Source organism: Trachemys scripta, chromosome 2 (genome assembly GCF_013100865.1).
Source record: "Trachemys scripta elegans isolate TJP31775 chromosome 2, CAS_Tse_1.0, whole genome shotgun sequence".
Lineage (NCBI taxonomy): Eukaryota > Metazoa > Chordata > Testudines > Emydidae > Trachemys > Trachemys scripta.
In genome coordinates, this window is record NC_048299.1 from 124,964,237 (window position 1) to 124,978,400 (window position 14,164).

A 14,164-nucleotide genomic window follows, 5' to 3' on the forward strand; every position below is an offset into this window, starting at 1 on the left:
CTCCCCATAAAGCCTTATGGGGTACACTGTCACAGAGATTCCACAACTTTTCTAGGTAATTTGTTCCAGTGCTTTATTAAACTTACAGTTACGGAACTTTTCCTAATATCTAACCTAAAGCTTCCTTGCTGCAATTTAAACCCATTGTTTCTTGTCCTGTCCTCACTAGATAAGGAGAACAATTTATCACCTTCCTCTTTGTAAGAACTTTTTACATACTTGAAGACTGTTATCATGTTCCTTTCTTCCTCTCCCCTCCCCTCCCCCCAAACTAAACAAACCCACTTTTTTCAATCTTTCCTTGTAGGTCATATTTTTTAGATCTTTAATAATTTTTGTTGCTTTCCTCTGGACAGTCTTCAGTCTGTTCACATTTTTCCCAAAGTGTGGTGCCCAGAACTGGACACAGTACTCTAGCTGAGGCCTTATCAGTGCGGAGTAGAGAAGAATTACTTCTCCTGTCTTGTTTACAACACTCCTGTTAATACATCCTAGAATGATGTTTGCTCGTTTTGCAACAGTATTACATTGTGGAGTCATATTTCATTTGTGATCCACGATCACCCCCAGATCCTCTTCTGCAGTTCTCGTTTCTAGGAAGTCATTTCCCACTTTGTATTTATGGGAATGATTATTACTTCCTACATGTAGTAACTTGCATTTGGCCACATTGAATTCCATCCTATTTATTTCAGATCATTTCTCAAGTTTGTCAAGATCATTTTGGATTCGAACCCTGTCCCAAAAAATACTCAACAACTCCCAACTTAGTATCAACTGAAAACATTATAAGCCATTATCCAAACCATTTATGAAGATATTGAATGGAACCAGACCCAGGACAGATCCCTAAAGGGACCCCACTCAATATGCCCTTCCGGCTTCACTGTGAACCATTGATAACAACTATCTGAGAATGGTTTTCCAACCAGTTATGGACCCACCTCACAATAGGTTCATCTAGGCTATATTTCCCTAATTTGCTAATGGGAAGGTCATGTGAGACAGTATCAAAAACTTTACTAAAGTTGAGACATATCACATTTACTGCTTCTCCCCTACCCACAAAGCTTGTTACCCTGTAAAAGAAGCATATAGGTTGGTTTGACATGATTTGTTCATGACAAATCCATCTTGTCTGTTAGGTATCACCTTTTTATCTTCTAGGTGCTCACATACTGATTGTGTGATTATTTGCTCCATTATCTTTCCGGGTAACAAAGTTAGGCTGACTGGCCTATAATTCCCTGGGTTGTCTTGATTCCCCTTTTTATGGATAGGTACCATATTTGGCCTTTTCCACTCCTCTGGGATCTCTCCCGTCCTCCATGAGTTCTCAGAGATAATCACTAGTGGATCAGAGATCTCACCAGCCAGTTCCTTAAGTATTCTAGGGGTGTATTTCATCAGGCCCTGCTGACTTGAAGACATTTAACTTGTCTAAATAATTCTTAACTTGTTCTTTCCCCCACTTTAGCCTCAGATCCTACCCAATTTACACTGATGTTTACTATGTCAGTTTTCCAATTACTGCTATCCTTTTTGGTGAAAACTGAAACAAAAAAGGGCATTTAACCCTTCAGCCATCTGCATTTTCTGTTACTGTCTTTCCTTCCTCATTGAGTAATGAGCCTACCCTGTCCTCAGTATTCCTCTTGCTTCCAATGTATTTGCAAAATGTTTTCTTGTTACCCTTTATGTCCCTAGCTAGTTTAAGTACATTTTGTGCTTTGGTTTTTCTAACTTTTTCCCTACATGTTTGTGGGTTTTTTCATATTAATCTTTCATAATTTGACCTAGTTCCTACTTTTTGCATGACTTCTTTTGAGTTTGAAGTCAAAGAAGATCTCCTTGTTAAGCCAAGATGGTATCATACCATACTTTCCTATGCACTGGGATAGTCTGCTTTTGTGCCCTAAATGATGTCTCTTTAAAAACCACCAACTCTCCTGAACTCTTTTTTCCCTTAGACTTGTGAGTGCACTTCTGTTCTTCTTGCCGCTCACAGTATTCTTCACACCCAGTCCACCTGACCTGGGTGACAGTTGCAGGAAAGTCCTTTTCTCCTTCTTCCCAGGCTTGCCATGGTGTCGCAGGAATGGAGCTGGGCCTGGAAGCAAGGGTGGGAGAAGCAAAGAGCAGACTGACCCATTATTCACAGGAGGAGAGGGGGGACAAAAGAGTGGAGCCCCCTGAGCTGTTCAGTACTTTCTGCTACCTCATGCCCCCTTTCCTCCTGTCAGAATGGGATCAGCTGCTCCTTCGCCTTCTCTCCTATCCAAAAACTCCTTTCACTTCTGAGAGGAGAGCAGAGAGATCTGCTTGCCTCCTGCAGCAGCCCTGATTGGCTCTTCTTGCCCAAGAGGCAGGGAAATGGAGAAAACAGTCAATCAGATGGAGTTTGTCCCCTGGCAGGGCTGGAAATCACTTGAAAGCTGGTCCTTCTGGAGATGATGCAAGACTGGGACTAAAATCATGTCACAAACTATGAATTTACAAGAGTTGGCAACTATATAATGGGAAGGCTCAGGTAACCTTATCTACAAGTGGTGCTACAAGCTCCACTTGTAATATAGCTAGATTCTGATACTCACTCATACTGAGTAGTAATTTACTCCTTGTATAGTCCCATTGAATAAGGTACAATTTGGTGTTAAAATTAATTTCTTTGAATCACAGTTCACTTTCAAATACTGGATTTCAGAATCATTTCCTCTATATCTTACCGGAATAAATACATTACATCAGATGTTAACAATAATTTATAATAATTATTTATGAAAATCCATCATTTGATTCATTATACTTAGCAACTGTACTAATAAAGCCTGTCAAAAGCCACTTTCTGTTCTGGAGGTTTTTAAGGCCCGGCTTGACAAAGCCCTGGCTGGGATGATTTAGCTGGGAATTGGTCCTGCTTTGAGCAGGGGGTTGGACTAGATGACCTCTTGAGGTCCCTTCCAACTCTGATATTCTATGATTCTATGATTCTATGAACACACAAAGATTAATTGCTCCAAATTTTCCAAAAGCAATTTCTATAACAAATTTTGTTTTTCCAAAACAGGGTCATTGGTCCCAATTTATAAAGATTGTATGGTATTATTAGCATAATTACTTTAGACAACAAATATTTAAAATTAAATTCAGATGGTGATGAAACTCAATAAGCTAATTGTAAAACTTGTTGTCCACAGGGCTGCCATTTTTTTCCTGGTGCAGTCATTTTGTTAAGAATTACAATAAAAGCTGAGTTAAGTCGTAAGCCTAATGAGCAGGAGGTTTTAATAGCAATCACCCCATGAATCCAGAAAGTAAGTAATCAAGTAAACAATTTTGCAAACAATGCAGGGGCTCAACCCAGGGGATCATGTTGAGCGCTGACAACTCCGCTAGCTTGGATCCTGTCGTGGCAAATACTACTTCTACACTGAAAAAGCAATGCAACCAGCATCCTCCCTACTGCAGGATGAAAGGGAGAGTAAGACCTGATTAACATGTATTCTGATTTATGTATATGTCACTCTCAGCACTGTAATGATTGCAGTGGTAACCAAAAGGACAGAAAGTGCAGTATTTACAGAAGGCGAGCTCATCCATTTTGTGTTTTAATTACAAATGAAAATGAGAGATCTAATGCTGTTAGCACCTTCAATGACACATTCAGAGGATAACTGTGAGCAAAGTTTGTACACTTGTTTGTATTAGCCTGTCTGAGATGTATTTCATCTCGTTTCTGCTCCCTGCCTCTGTCTATTTAATTCAGAATTAGAGCTGTCCTATAAGATCTCCCAGACAGCATGGCAGATTTTAAGAACAGCAGAGGTATTCTAGAGGCCTGACACTGACTGATGAGAATGCAGCAGTGTTCATCCTGCAGCTGAGGATGGTCAGATACATGTTCTGCTGGTTTAATAGTTTGTGGCATCACTCAGTGCCCATGCTGAGTAGCAGTGGAAAGCTTTTTATTTTATTATATTTTTAAACCATGTGAGTCAGTTCACAGTTCATGAAAGAGAGAGACTAACTGCACTGAAAAGAGTATAGTATAGTGAGGTCAAACACTGGGCAAGTTTCAACACAGAGCTCCGCCAATGCACTTTAATCCTTCTCGACCTTTAATATTGCTATCGTTCCAGACCTGGGACTCTTCTGAGCTGAAATTGCCAGTTGTACAATCAATCAAACTGTCTATTGATTTCTGGACAAATATTGATAGGCAACCAGGCAGAGGGCAATACATTCATTTTCACTTGATGCAAATGTGTGATATAAACAAAAACTTCCAGAAGTAAAGGGCTTGTGTGGTATTTTTTCCCTTTTTTTGGAAAATTTGTTTGGAAGAGGAGGGAAAATGCTCCTTACCTTTATACATTATAACAGGGTGCTCAGCTCGCTGGCACTGGGAATCTTCTGTAGCAGCTGACACTAAGATTCCTATGACTCCCACACCTGCAACCAGCAATGCAACCAGACCATTTCCCTTCATGGTGGTCATGTCGTCCTTTGCACTAGTCACTTTTCCTTTAACTGGCAACTCTCCTTGTGTTCATGTGTGGAAAGAACCTGAAGAATGCAAAGAAAAGAATTCAATGACACCGAAGACGGCTAATAGAAAACAAAACCATCGGTTAGGTTTGAAATGGAAAATAATCCTTTGTTTTCCTTCCCTGTGGAGTTTGACTTCTCAAAAATGAATGACAACTTTTTGTAATTTTACATCAGAAAATTGTCAATTACATTTCCATGAACTTGGGAATTAATGAAAAAGACATGTTCTTATCTACCATTTGCATGCAGATAAATTTTGTTTTCTTGTATTTTAAATTTATATTTTTCCCACTTTGTGACATGTGCGGGAGGAGAGGTTTACACATATAACATTTTCTTTTAGAAGCAAAACAGCAGTATTTTCTTAAGTTAGAATATGCTATATTTATTAAATCAGCTTTAGAAACTATAACCCAAGCAGTCTTTTAAAACAACTCATGTAACCTAGTCAAATTACTTATGTGTTCTGGGCTAAACCATTCCATGCCAAGGCTATTTCCACAAAAGATACTGGAAATCAAGTTTGCACTCACACAAGGCTCAATTCTGCACCACTCAAGTCAATAGGAATCTTGCCAGCAACTTCAATGGAAACAGACCCACAGTTTTCATCTGATTGTTTCCATGTGACAGTCAGATTTACTATCCTGCAGAACCCAAAGAAGTGTCACCCACCACACCACCCCCCCCCCGCCAAAAAAACACATTATTTTCCAGAGACCTGCAGAGATCTCAAGGGCTGTACCAAAGAACTTCTTTGTTACCTCCTACCCACTGAATTCCATGGCATCCAGCTCCTAAAGAAATCATGCTCCCATGAGTTTAGCACACTGGCCATTGCCCTCCAAAGCTCTCTGAAAGTGGGTTTTGGCTGTGCTCAGTGAAGGGAGACCTAGTATAAGTTAATGCTGATGAGGTCAGTAGTTACACAAGTTATCCCCATAGGGCTGCGGGGAGGGATGAGATGCTACATTGTAGCCATTTTCTCCTCCACCACTACCCTATCCCAGCAACCTCCCAGCCCCCAAACCTTCTGGTGACTGACACAGAGCGGCTACTGCCTCACCCTCACTTAGATCCACTGCTGCTTGGTCCACTCTTCTCACTAAAGCAAAGAGGAGCATTTGCCCCTGTAGTGAGGCGGTGTGGCTCCCCGCCGCCCCGGAGAGGGACAAGCCCATCCAGAGGCCGGAGTGGGCAGAGCTAGGGAGCTCTGAGCCCGCCCCTCAGAGGGTCAGGCGGTGACGCGGAAGTATAAAGGCTCAGCCTCAGAGCTCACTGGAGGGCCAGCCGCCGGGGAGACCATAAGAACATAAGAATGCTGTACTGGGTCAGACTAAAGATCCATCTAGCCAGTATCCTGTCTACCGACAGTGGCCAATGCCAGGTGCCCCAGAGGGAGTGAATCTAACAGGTAACGAGCAAGTGATCTCTCTCCAGCCAGCCATCTCCACCCTCTGACAAACAGAGGCTAGAGACACCATTCCTTACCCATCGTGGCTAATAGCCATTAAAGGACTTAACCTCCATGAATTTATCCCATTCTCTTTTAAATGCTGTTATAGTCCTAGCCTTCACAACCTCCTCAGGAAAGGAGTTCCACAAGCTGACTGTGCACTGTGTGAAGAAGAACTTCCTTTTATTTGTTTTAAACCTGCTGCCTATTAATTTCATTTGGTGACCCCTAGTTCTTGTATTATGGGAATAAGTAAATAACTTTTCCTTATCTACTTTCTCCACATCACTCATAATTTTATATACCTCTATCATATCCCCCCTTAGTCTCCTCTTTTCCAAGCTGAAAAATCCTATCCTTTTTAATCTCTCCTCATATGGGACCCTTTCCAAACCCCTAATCATTTTAGTTGCTCTTCTCTGAACCTTTTCTAGTGTCAGTATAGGCCAGATGCCTCCAGCCTACCCCGCGACTGGGAAACCCCTGCGGCCCAATGTGTAGGCCAGGACTGGCCTGACTTGCCCTGTGCTCACTACCCAGAGGAGTTGCCGGGCCTGCTGCTCGCCCACTATCCCGAGGAACCCATGGTACTGGACCCCCCAGAGGACAACACCCTGACCCAGGTACTACCCAAGGGAGAGTCTGGAAGTAGCCCGGGGGCAGCCGACCCTAGTCTGGCTGCAGCACTGCCAGAGCCCATGTCAGTGTGTTGCGGCCAGGATCCCCACTGACACAGTAGCAGGTCTTCTGCCGCTGCTAGGGCCCCGGGCTGGGACGCAGTGGGGTGGGAGGGCCTGTGTCCCCCCCGCCACCCAACTCATGGGTGGCCGTCTCCCCCTCTCCCAGGCCTTTTGGAGGCTTGGGCCTCCTGTCATTGCTCAGCCCTGCCTGAGCTCCTGGCTCATTACTGTTTGTACTGTTACTGCTCAGCCCTGCCTGAGGGCCTGAGCACCTGACTCATTGTTGCCCCACCCTGACCTAGGGCCTGGCCTCCCTATTGCTTGTACTGTCACTGCTCAGCCCTGCCTGAGCTCCTGACTCATCATTATTGCCCCGCCCTGTCACAGGGCCTGGGCTTATTGAGACTGTTTATACTGCCACTGCTCAGCTTCTGCCTGAGGGCCTGAGCACCTGACTCATTGTTGCCCCACCCTGACCCAGAGCCTGGGTTTACGGTGCTTATTCCAGTTACCGCAAGAGCTGCTGAGGGAGACTCCCGCAGCCGGACTAATTCCCCCCAAACATCAACTACGTGTAGTGAGCGGGGGTGGCTCCCTGCCACCCCAGAGAGGGTTGAGCCCCAGCTAACCTCTTACAGCCCCATACTAAGCATATCAAAGAAAAGACATTCTACTTTCATTTTACTCAATATATTGCTTGTGAAATTTGCCAGACTGACAACCCTGGCAGGATGTATTTTCTGCCTGTCCACAGAATTCTATATCACAGGCACCAGCAGGGCAAGGTGGCTCAGCCTACAGGTATATCTCTAGGCATGTGAGATTTGTTCAGTCTCCATGTTTAGTCAATCCCTGACTGCTTTGATGAGACTGCCCACAAGATTGCCTATTGTGATGATGTTCTAACAGTGAGAACACCTTTCTAATAAGATCTGGACAGAGATCAACAACTTGTTTTACACAGACCACCAAACAGTGATGACTTTCAGTCAGTACCCATTTGGGTCAAATTCAAGCTAGTGACCTACAAGTGAGAAGCCCCATATTACAGTAATTAATAATCCCTCGAAACATCCACTAACCACAGATTGTATTTTGTAACTGGCAGAATACTCACAAGACTAAATGTATTCAGGATCAAATCCAATTCTATTAGATCTACCATAAGTAAATATTCCAAGCACTAACAACTTAACACAATAACTCAAAGATCTTGTGCTGCAGGCAGCTTAACTGAGCCATTCACCAAAATTAATCATTGGTGACAATGCTAAGAACTGGCATATAGCATGTGTGATTTCATTGAGCTGCTCTGCATAGTTTAATAAAAGATAACGCATAAACGTTTCTGATTTATATGATACAAACCATATCAAACAAATACATATTTATGAAAATATCCTTCCTGTGATGTGCATACATGCATAACTCCCATTATCACTAATAAGAGTTATGCACACATATCAAGAGAAGCATCTATCTCTCTGGGTGCAGTAAGCTAACTGTACTGTATTAGGATTTGTTTTATTTTTAAATACGACTAGTGGATGAACAGCAATAGGTAAAATTAGGAAAAGTTTGACCTCAGACTTTGGGGGGGAGGGCAGGGAAGCAAAGAATGAGATCAGACTTCAAAGAAGCATTCTTGCTGGTTTTAAAGGAAATTAAATAAGGGGGGAAATGTCAAATAGGGAGATACAGTATGGTTAAGAATAAATATCTTTAGCATTGTGGGAAGTTAAAGATCACAAATCGTTAACAGAATATCTAGGTATAATTTATTTTATAAAAGTCTATCTATCACATGTCTTAGACATTATTTAATCATGGACTATTGATACAATTAACATTTGTCACCACTGCATTGTAAGCATATTTTGGTGAGCCTACATGAGTACATTTGTTTCTTTTAAAAAGGAATTAAATTCACTCTATTATCCCTAATACAAAGGCTTCCTACAATAAAATTATAACAGAGTATCCCACTACATTTGTGCAGCATTTAGCAGAAATTATTTTTAAAAGGACAAACCATATAATTTTAAAACACTTTGCAACCTTTTAGAAACAAATGAAGATCATTTTAAAAGATGCCTTTAAATTCATGCAAGCAAAATCATTCCAATCAAATTTTTCACTTAGTTAAAATGCTTACGGTAAGTGGAAGTAAAAACACTGATTATGTTCAAAATCATACTTTGTTAGAAATAAAATTCTAACACAGACCAGATTCTATGAGGTGCAGAGTGTCTTCAGTTCCTCTGATTTCAGTGGCAGTTTGAAGGCATTCAGGACCTTTCAAGAAGCACTAAGCATCTGTACAGGACAGGACCCTAGTTGTGTTCCTCTCAAAGACATAAATCACTATTCTAACCTGGGCTGTATTCCCCAAACCTTCGTCTCAACAGGATTTTTTCTGAGGAAAGAATCCATAGCATTTTTTTAAACCCCAGCATGCAGGTTTCACTATACCCACCATCCCAATGCACCTGCTAGTGGATCATGGCTGGTGATACCATACAGGAACATGGCAACAATCCAGTTTAGGCAAGGAAGTGAAGACTTATGTGGAAAGCAGACCTAAAACTTCTGCATTTACCAAATGTGCCATGAGATCTTTCATGAACAGAAATACTGTAATCAGGCCAAAAGTTTTAGAGCCTTATCTGAAAGATGGTTTGACCAGCAACACAGTGTACTCTACCAATACACATTATCATTAGTTGAGTACACATTCATGGGGAAGAGCATCCTAACTGAATCACCCACACTATTTCCTGCAGGATTCTAGTGTTCTTAAGAAGCTTGCTCTCTATGTGCTGACAAAGTCTAACCCTAATTAATTTAGATCACAACTGGAGATAGTATAGCTGCAGACATAACTGAACTGAACTGGTTTTGAACAGTCAAATTTAGCCTCTTTGTCCAATTGCTTGCTTTACAAGGAAAATGTAAAACATGTAGTTTGAACTAAACTTCACTCATTTCTGGTATGTTTGCCCTATGGTGCCATGTTTTGATGCAGCTATGTACTCACTGATATTCCTGTTGTCCATGGTCAGCAATATTTGGTTACACTTGTTTCAACATGCTTTTCCAGAGAGATCATAATCATAATACACAAATCTAGGGAGTATGGGGAATACATAGGATGAACTGAAAGTATTAGTACATACACTAAATTATGACTTCATTGGTGTCACAGAGACTTGGTGGCATAAATCTCATGACTGGAAATATTGGCATGGAGGGCTATAGATTGTTCAGGGACGGTAGGCAGGGGGAAAAGGAAGGTGTTGCATTATACATCAAGAATAAATAAACTTGTTCTGAGATCCTGAAGAAGGCAAGAGGCAGACCAGTTGAAAGTTTCTGGGCAAAGATAAAAGGGGCAAAAATAGGAGTAATGTGATAGTGGGAGTCCATCATAGACCACTAAATCAGGAAGAGGGAGTGTATGAGGCATTTCTAGAACAAATTAAAGAAATATCCAAAATACAAGACCTGGTAGTAAGGTCTTAAATATCTATTTAAGATAGAGGTGTTAAATATCTATTTTGCTTCAGTCTTCACTAAAAAGGTTAATGGTGATCAGATACTTAACACAATATTAACATCAAGGGAAAAGGAACACAATTCAAAATAGGGAAATAACAGGTTAAAGAATATTTAGATAAGTTAAATGTATTAAAGTGGCAGGGTCTGATTAAATTCATCCTATGATATTTAAGGATCTAGCTGAAGCAATCTTGGAACCATTAGCAACTATCGTTGAGAACTCATAAAGACTGGTGAGGTTTCAGGGACTAGAGAAGGTCACATAATACTTATCTTTACAAGGCGGAACAAAGAGGCCCACGGAGTTGTAGACCAGTCAGCCTAACATGGATACGTGGAAAGATACAGGAACAAATTATTAAACAATCTATTTGTAAGCCCCTAGAGGATAATATAGTTATAAGGCCAGTATGGATTTGTCAAGAACAAATTATGTCAGACCAACCTAATTTACTTCTTTGAAAGGTTTACTGGCCTAATGGTAGAGGAGATGCATCAGACATGATCTATCTTGATTTTAGTAAGACTTTTGACAAAGTCCCACATGACATCCTAGGGAAGTGTTGTCTAGATGAAATTACTGTAAGATTGGTCCACAGCTGGTTGAAAGACCATCTTCAAAGAATAATTATAAATGTTTTGCTGTCAAACTGGGAGGACATATCTAGTGTAATCCTGCAGGCTTACTCCTGGGTCCAGTACTATTCTCTATTTTCATTAATGAACTGTATAATGGAGTGAAGAGTATGCTTATAAAATTTGCAGATGACACCAAGCTGCAAGGGACTGCAAGCCCTTTAGAGGACAGCATTAGAAGTAAAAATAACCTTGACAAATTAAAGAATTAGTCTGAAATCAACAAGATGAAATTCAATAAGGACAAATGCAAAGTACTACACTTGGGAAGAAAAAATCAAATAAACAGCCATAAAATGGGGAATAACTGACTAGGTGGTAGTACTGCTGAAATGGATCTGGGGGAAATAGTGGATCACAAATTGAGTATGAGTCAACAATGTGATGCAGTTGCAAATAAGGCTAATATTCTACAATGCATGAACAGGAGTGTTGTTTGTAAAATATGGGACATAATTGTCCTGCTCTACACAGCACTTGTGAGGCCTCAACTGGAGTGCCGTGTCCAATCCTGGGTGCCACACTGTAGGAAAATTGTGGATAAACTGGAGGGAGTCCAGAGGACAGGAACAAAACTGATAAAGGCTTAGAAAACCTGATCTATGAGGAATGGTTAAAAAAAAAAGGGGGGGCATGTTTAGTCTTCAGAATAGAAGACTGGGGGGAGGGGGCAATAACAGACTTCTAATATGTTAAGGGCTGTTCTAAATAGGACCGTGACCTATTGTTCTCCATGTCCACTGAAGGTAGGACTAGAAGCAATGGGTTTAATCTGCAGCAAGGGAGATTTAGGTTAGATATTGGGGAAAAAATTGTAACTATAAGGGTAGTTAAGCACTGGAATAGACTTCCAAGGGAGGCTGTCAAATCCCCATCAATGAAGGTTTTTAAAAACAGGCTGGACTATGTATAATATGTATAATAGGATCCTATTATACATACTTATACATGTAATGTGTACACATTACATGTATTGTATAATAGGATCAATCTTGTATTTAGGGGGGAGAGATAGCTCAGTGGTTTGAGCACTGGCCTCTTAAACTTAGCATTGTGAGTTCAATCCTTGAAGGGGCCAGTTGGGGATTGGTCCTGCTTTGAGCAGGGGGTTGGACTAGATGACCTCCTGAGATCCCTTCTAACCCTGATATTCTATGACACTAAGATTATTGACTTTAATGTATTTATTCATGGTAGTAACTGTACTGTCCATTCAGACTGCTCACAGAAATGGAAATCTATACAAGATAGGATAAACTAAACAGACTTTTATAACAAGACTTTCAAATACACATTCTGGTCTCAACAGCCCAGCCAGTCTCAGACCCACTTCCTGTACATCTCTTAAAGGGGCAATGCACCAGTTCTCTAACTATGCATGAATATAATACATCTCCCTGTAAACAAAAATAAGATTGGGATGCCATACCTAATATTCCTGCTTAATAACAGCATTAGGACATTCCACTCTTTGGGTTTAAATATTTTCCATCTGGAGTGAGTGTTACTTCTTGTATTCCGAGTCACTGATAACTTGCAAGAAAATGATTTTGAATCCTTATGAATCAATGTCAATAAAGCACAAGATGGGGTATCAGTTGGTGTCCGCTGTGAACCATCAAATCATACCAGGGAACAGAATGACCACCTCCTTAAACACCTATCTATAATGTGTAGGGGCGGGGGGGAATCAATGTGATCATGGGAGACTTCAATTTGACTGACATATGCTGGAGGCCTCATGCTGACAGTACTAAAATACTCTTGGTATTTTGAAATATTATACTAGGGTTACCATCCGTCTGGGTTTCCCCGGACACGTCCGGGTTTTTCAGCTTTAAATGGCCATCCAGGGGGGATTTCTAATCAAGTAGAAATGTCCGGGATTTCCCCCTTCCCCTCATGCAGAGTGCGGAGCGGCTGATTGGACGCCTGGCCTGATTGAAAGCCGCTCGCAGCCACTAGGGCCTCTAGCAGCCAGAGTCCCTCCCCCGCTCTCTCCTCCCCCACAGAGCAGCGCAGCAGTGTTTGAGTCCACGTGGAGCCTGCAGTCTCCCTCTGCCTGGTGAGCGCGGGGGGGGGGGGGGAAGCAGGGCAGGCGGCGGGGGGGGTGTAGAGGCTGCAGGGGCAGGGCAGGCGGCGGGGGGGTGTAGAGGCTGCAGGGCGAGTGGGGAGCAGAGGGCACAGAGGTGGCAGGGGTGGGGGGCTGCAGGGGTGGGGGGGTGCAGAGGCTGCAGGGCGAGTGGGGAGCAGGGGGCACAGATGCTACAGGGGTGGGGGGGTGCAGAGGCTGCAGGGCAAGGAGGAGCAGGGCAGGCAGGGGCATAGAGGCTGCAGGGCGAGTGGGGAGCAGGGGGCACAGATGCTGCAGGGGTGGGGGGTGCAGAGGCTGCAGGGCGAGTGGGGAGCAGGGGGCACAGACGCTGCAGGGGTGGGGGGGTGCAGAGGCTGCAGGACAAGTGGGGAGCAGGGGGCACAGACACTGCAGGGATGGGGGGGTGCAGAGGCTGCAGGGCAAGGAGGACCAGGGCAGGCAGGGGCATAGAGGCTGCAGGGCGAGTGGGGAGCAGGGAAGCACTTAGCAACCCCCAACCAAGATCAGAGCAGGAGGGAGGAGGGGGAATGTGGGGTGTTCAGAGGAGGGGGCAGAGTTGGGGCAGGGACTTTGGGGAAGGGGTTGTAATGGGGGCGGAGAAGGGGCGGGGCTGGGGTGGGGTGGGGGCGGAGTTGGGGCAGGGCCGGGGGTGGGACCGGGGCCCCGTGGAGTGTCCTCTTTTTTAAATGTTTGAATATGGTAACCCTATATTATACATGACAATTTTCTACCTCAAGAAGGGTTGCATTCAACACAAGGGAATTCTGTATTAGACCTTCTCATGAGGGATAAAAAAGGGGAGCGTTAAAGAATGAATAGGACTGATCACGGAACTAAAAATTAATGGAAACTTAGGTACAATAGATCATGGGTGGATCACATTTATAATGTGCAAACAGAATAAAGTCCAGACTAATGATATATATAGATCTTCCTCCTAGCTGCTTTGGCTTATAATTGTTTTCATCTTTGTGAAATTGGCCCTTTCAAAGCACCAAGTATATATAAGCTTTGTGCTTTGAAAGGGCCAATTTCACAAAGATGAAAACAATTATAAGCCAAAGCAGCTAGGAGGAAGAATTTAATCAGAAAAATGTGAATGATAACTGAGATCTGCATAAGACCACTTTACTAGATGCCCAAAAAAACACAAGCGAGGAAGAAGTCCATATAGGTTAAAAAACTGAC

General features: G+C 42.7%; 1 protein-coding gene across 2 annotated transcripts in view; it reads right to left on the reverse strand.

Annotated features, from left to right (window-relative positions):
* Nucleotides 1-14,164, reverse strand: part of SEMA5A (semaphorin 5A) — a 635,888-nt gene that overhangs the window by 466,242 nt on the left and 155,482 nt on the right. For both annotated transcript variants that reach the window (XM_034761526.1, XM_034761524.1), the window contains exon 2: nucleotides 4,366-4,566. In XM_034761526.1, the coding sequence (XP_034617417.1) occupies nucleotides 4,366-4,498 (133 nt within the window). In that variant the 5' untranslated portion in view covers nucleotides 4,499-4,566. The remainder of the gene's footprint in view (nucleotides 1-4,365; nucleotides 4,567-14,164) is intronic.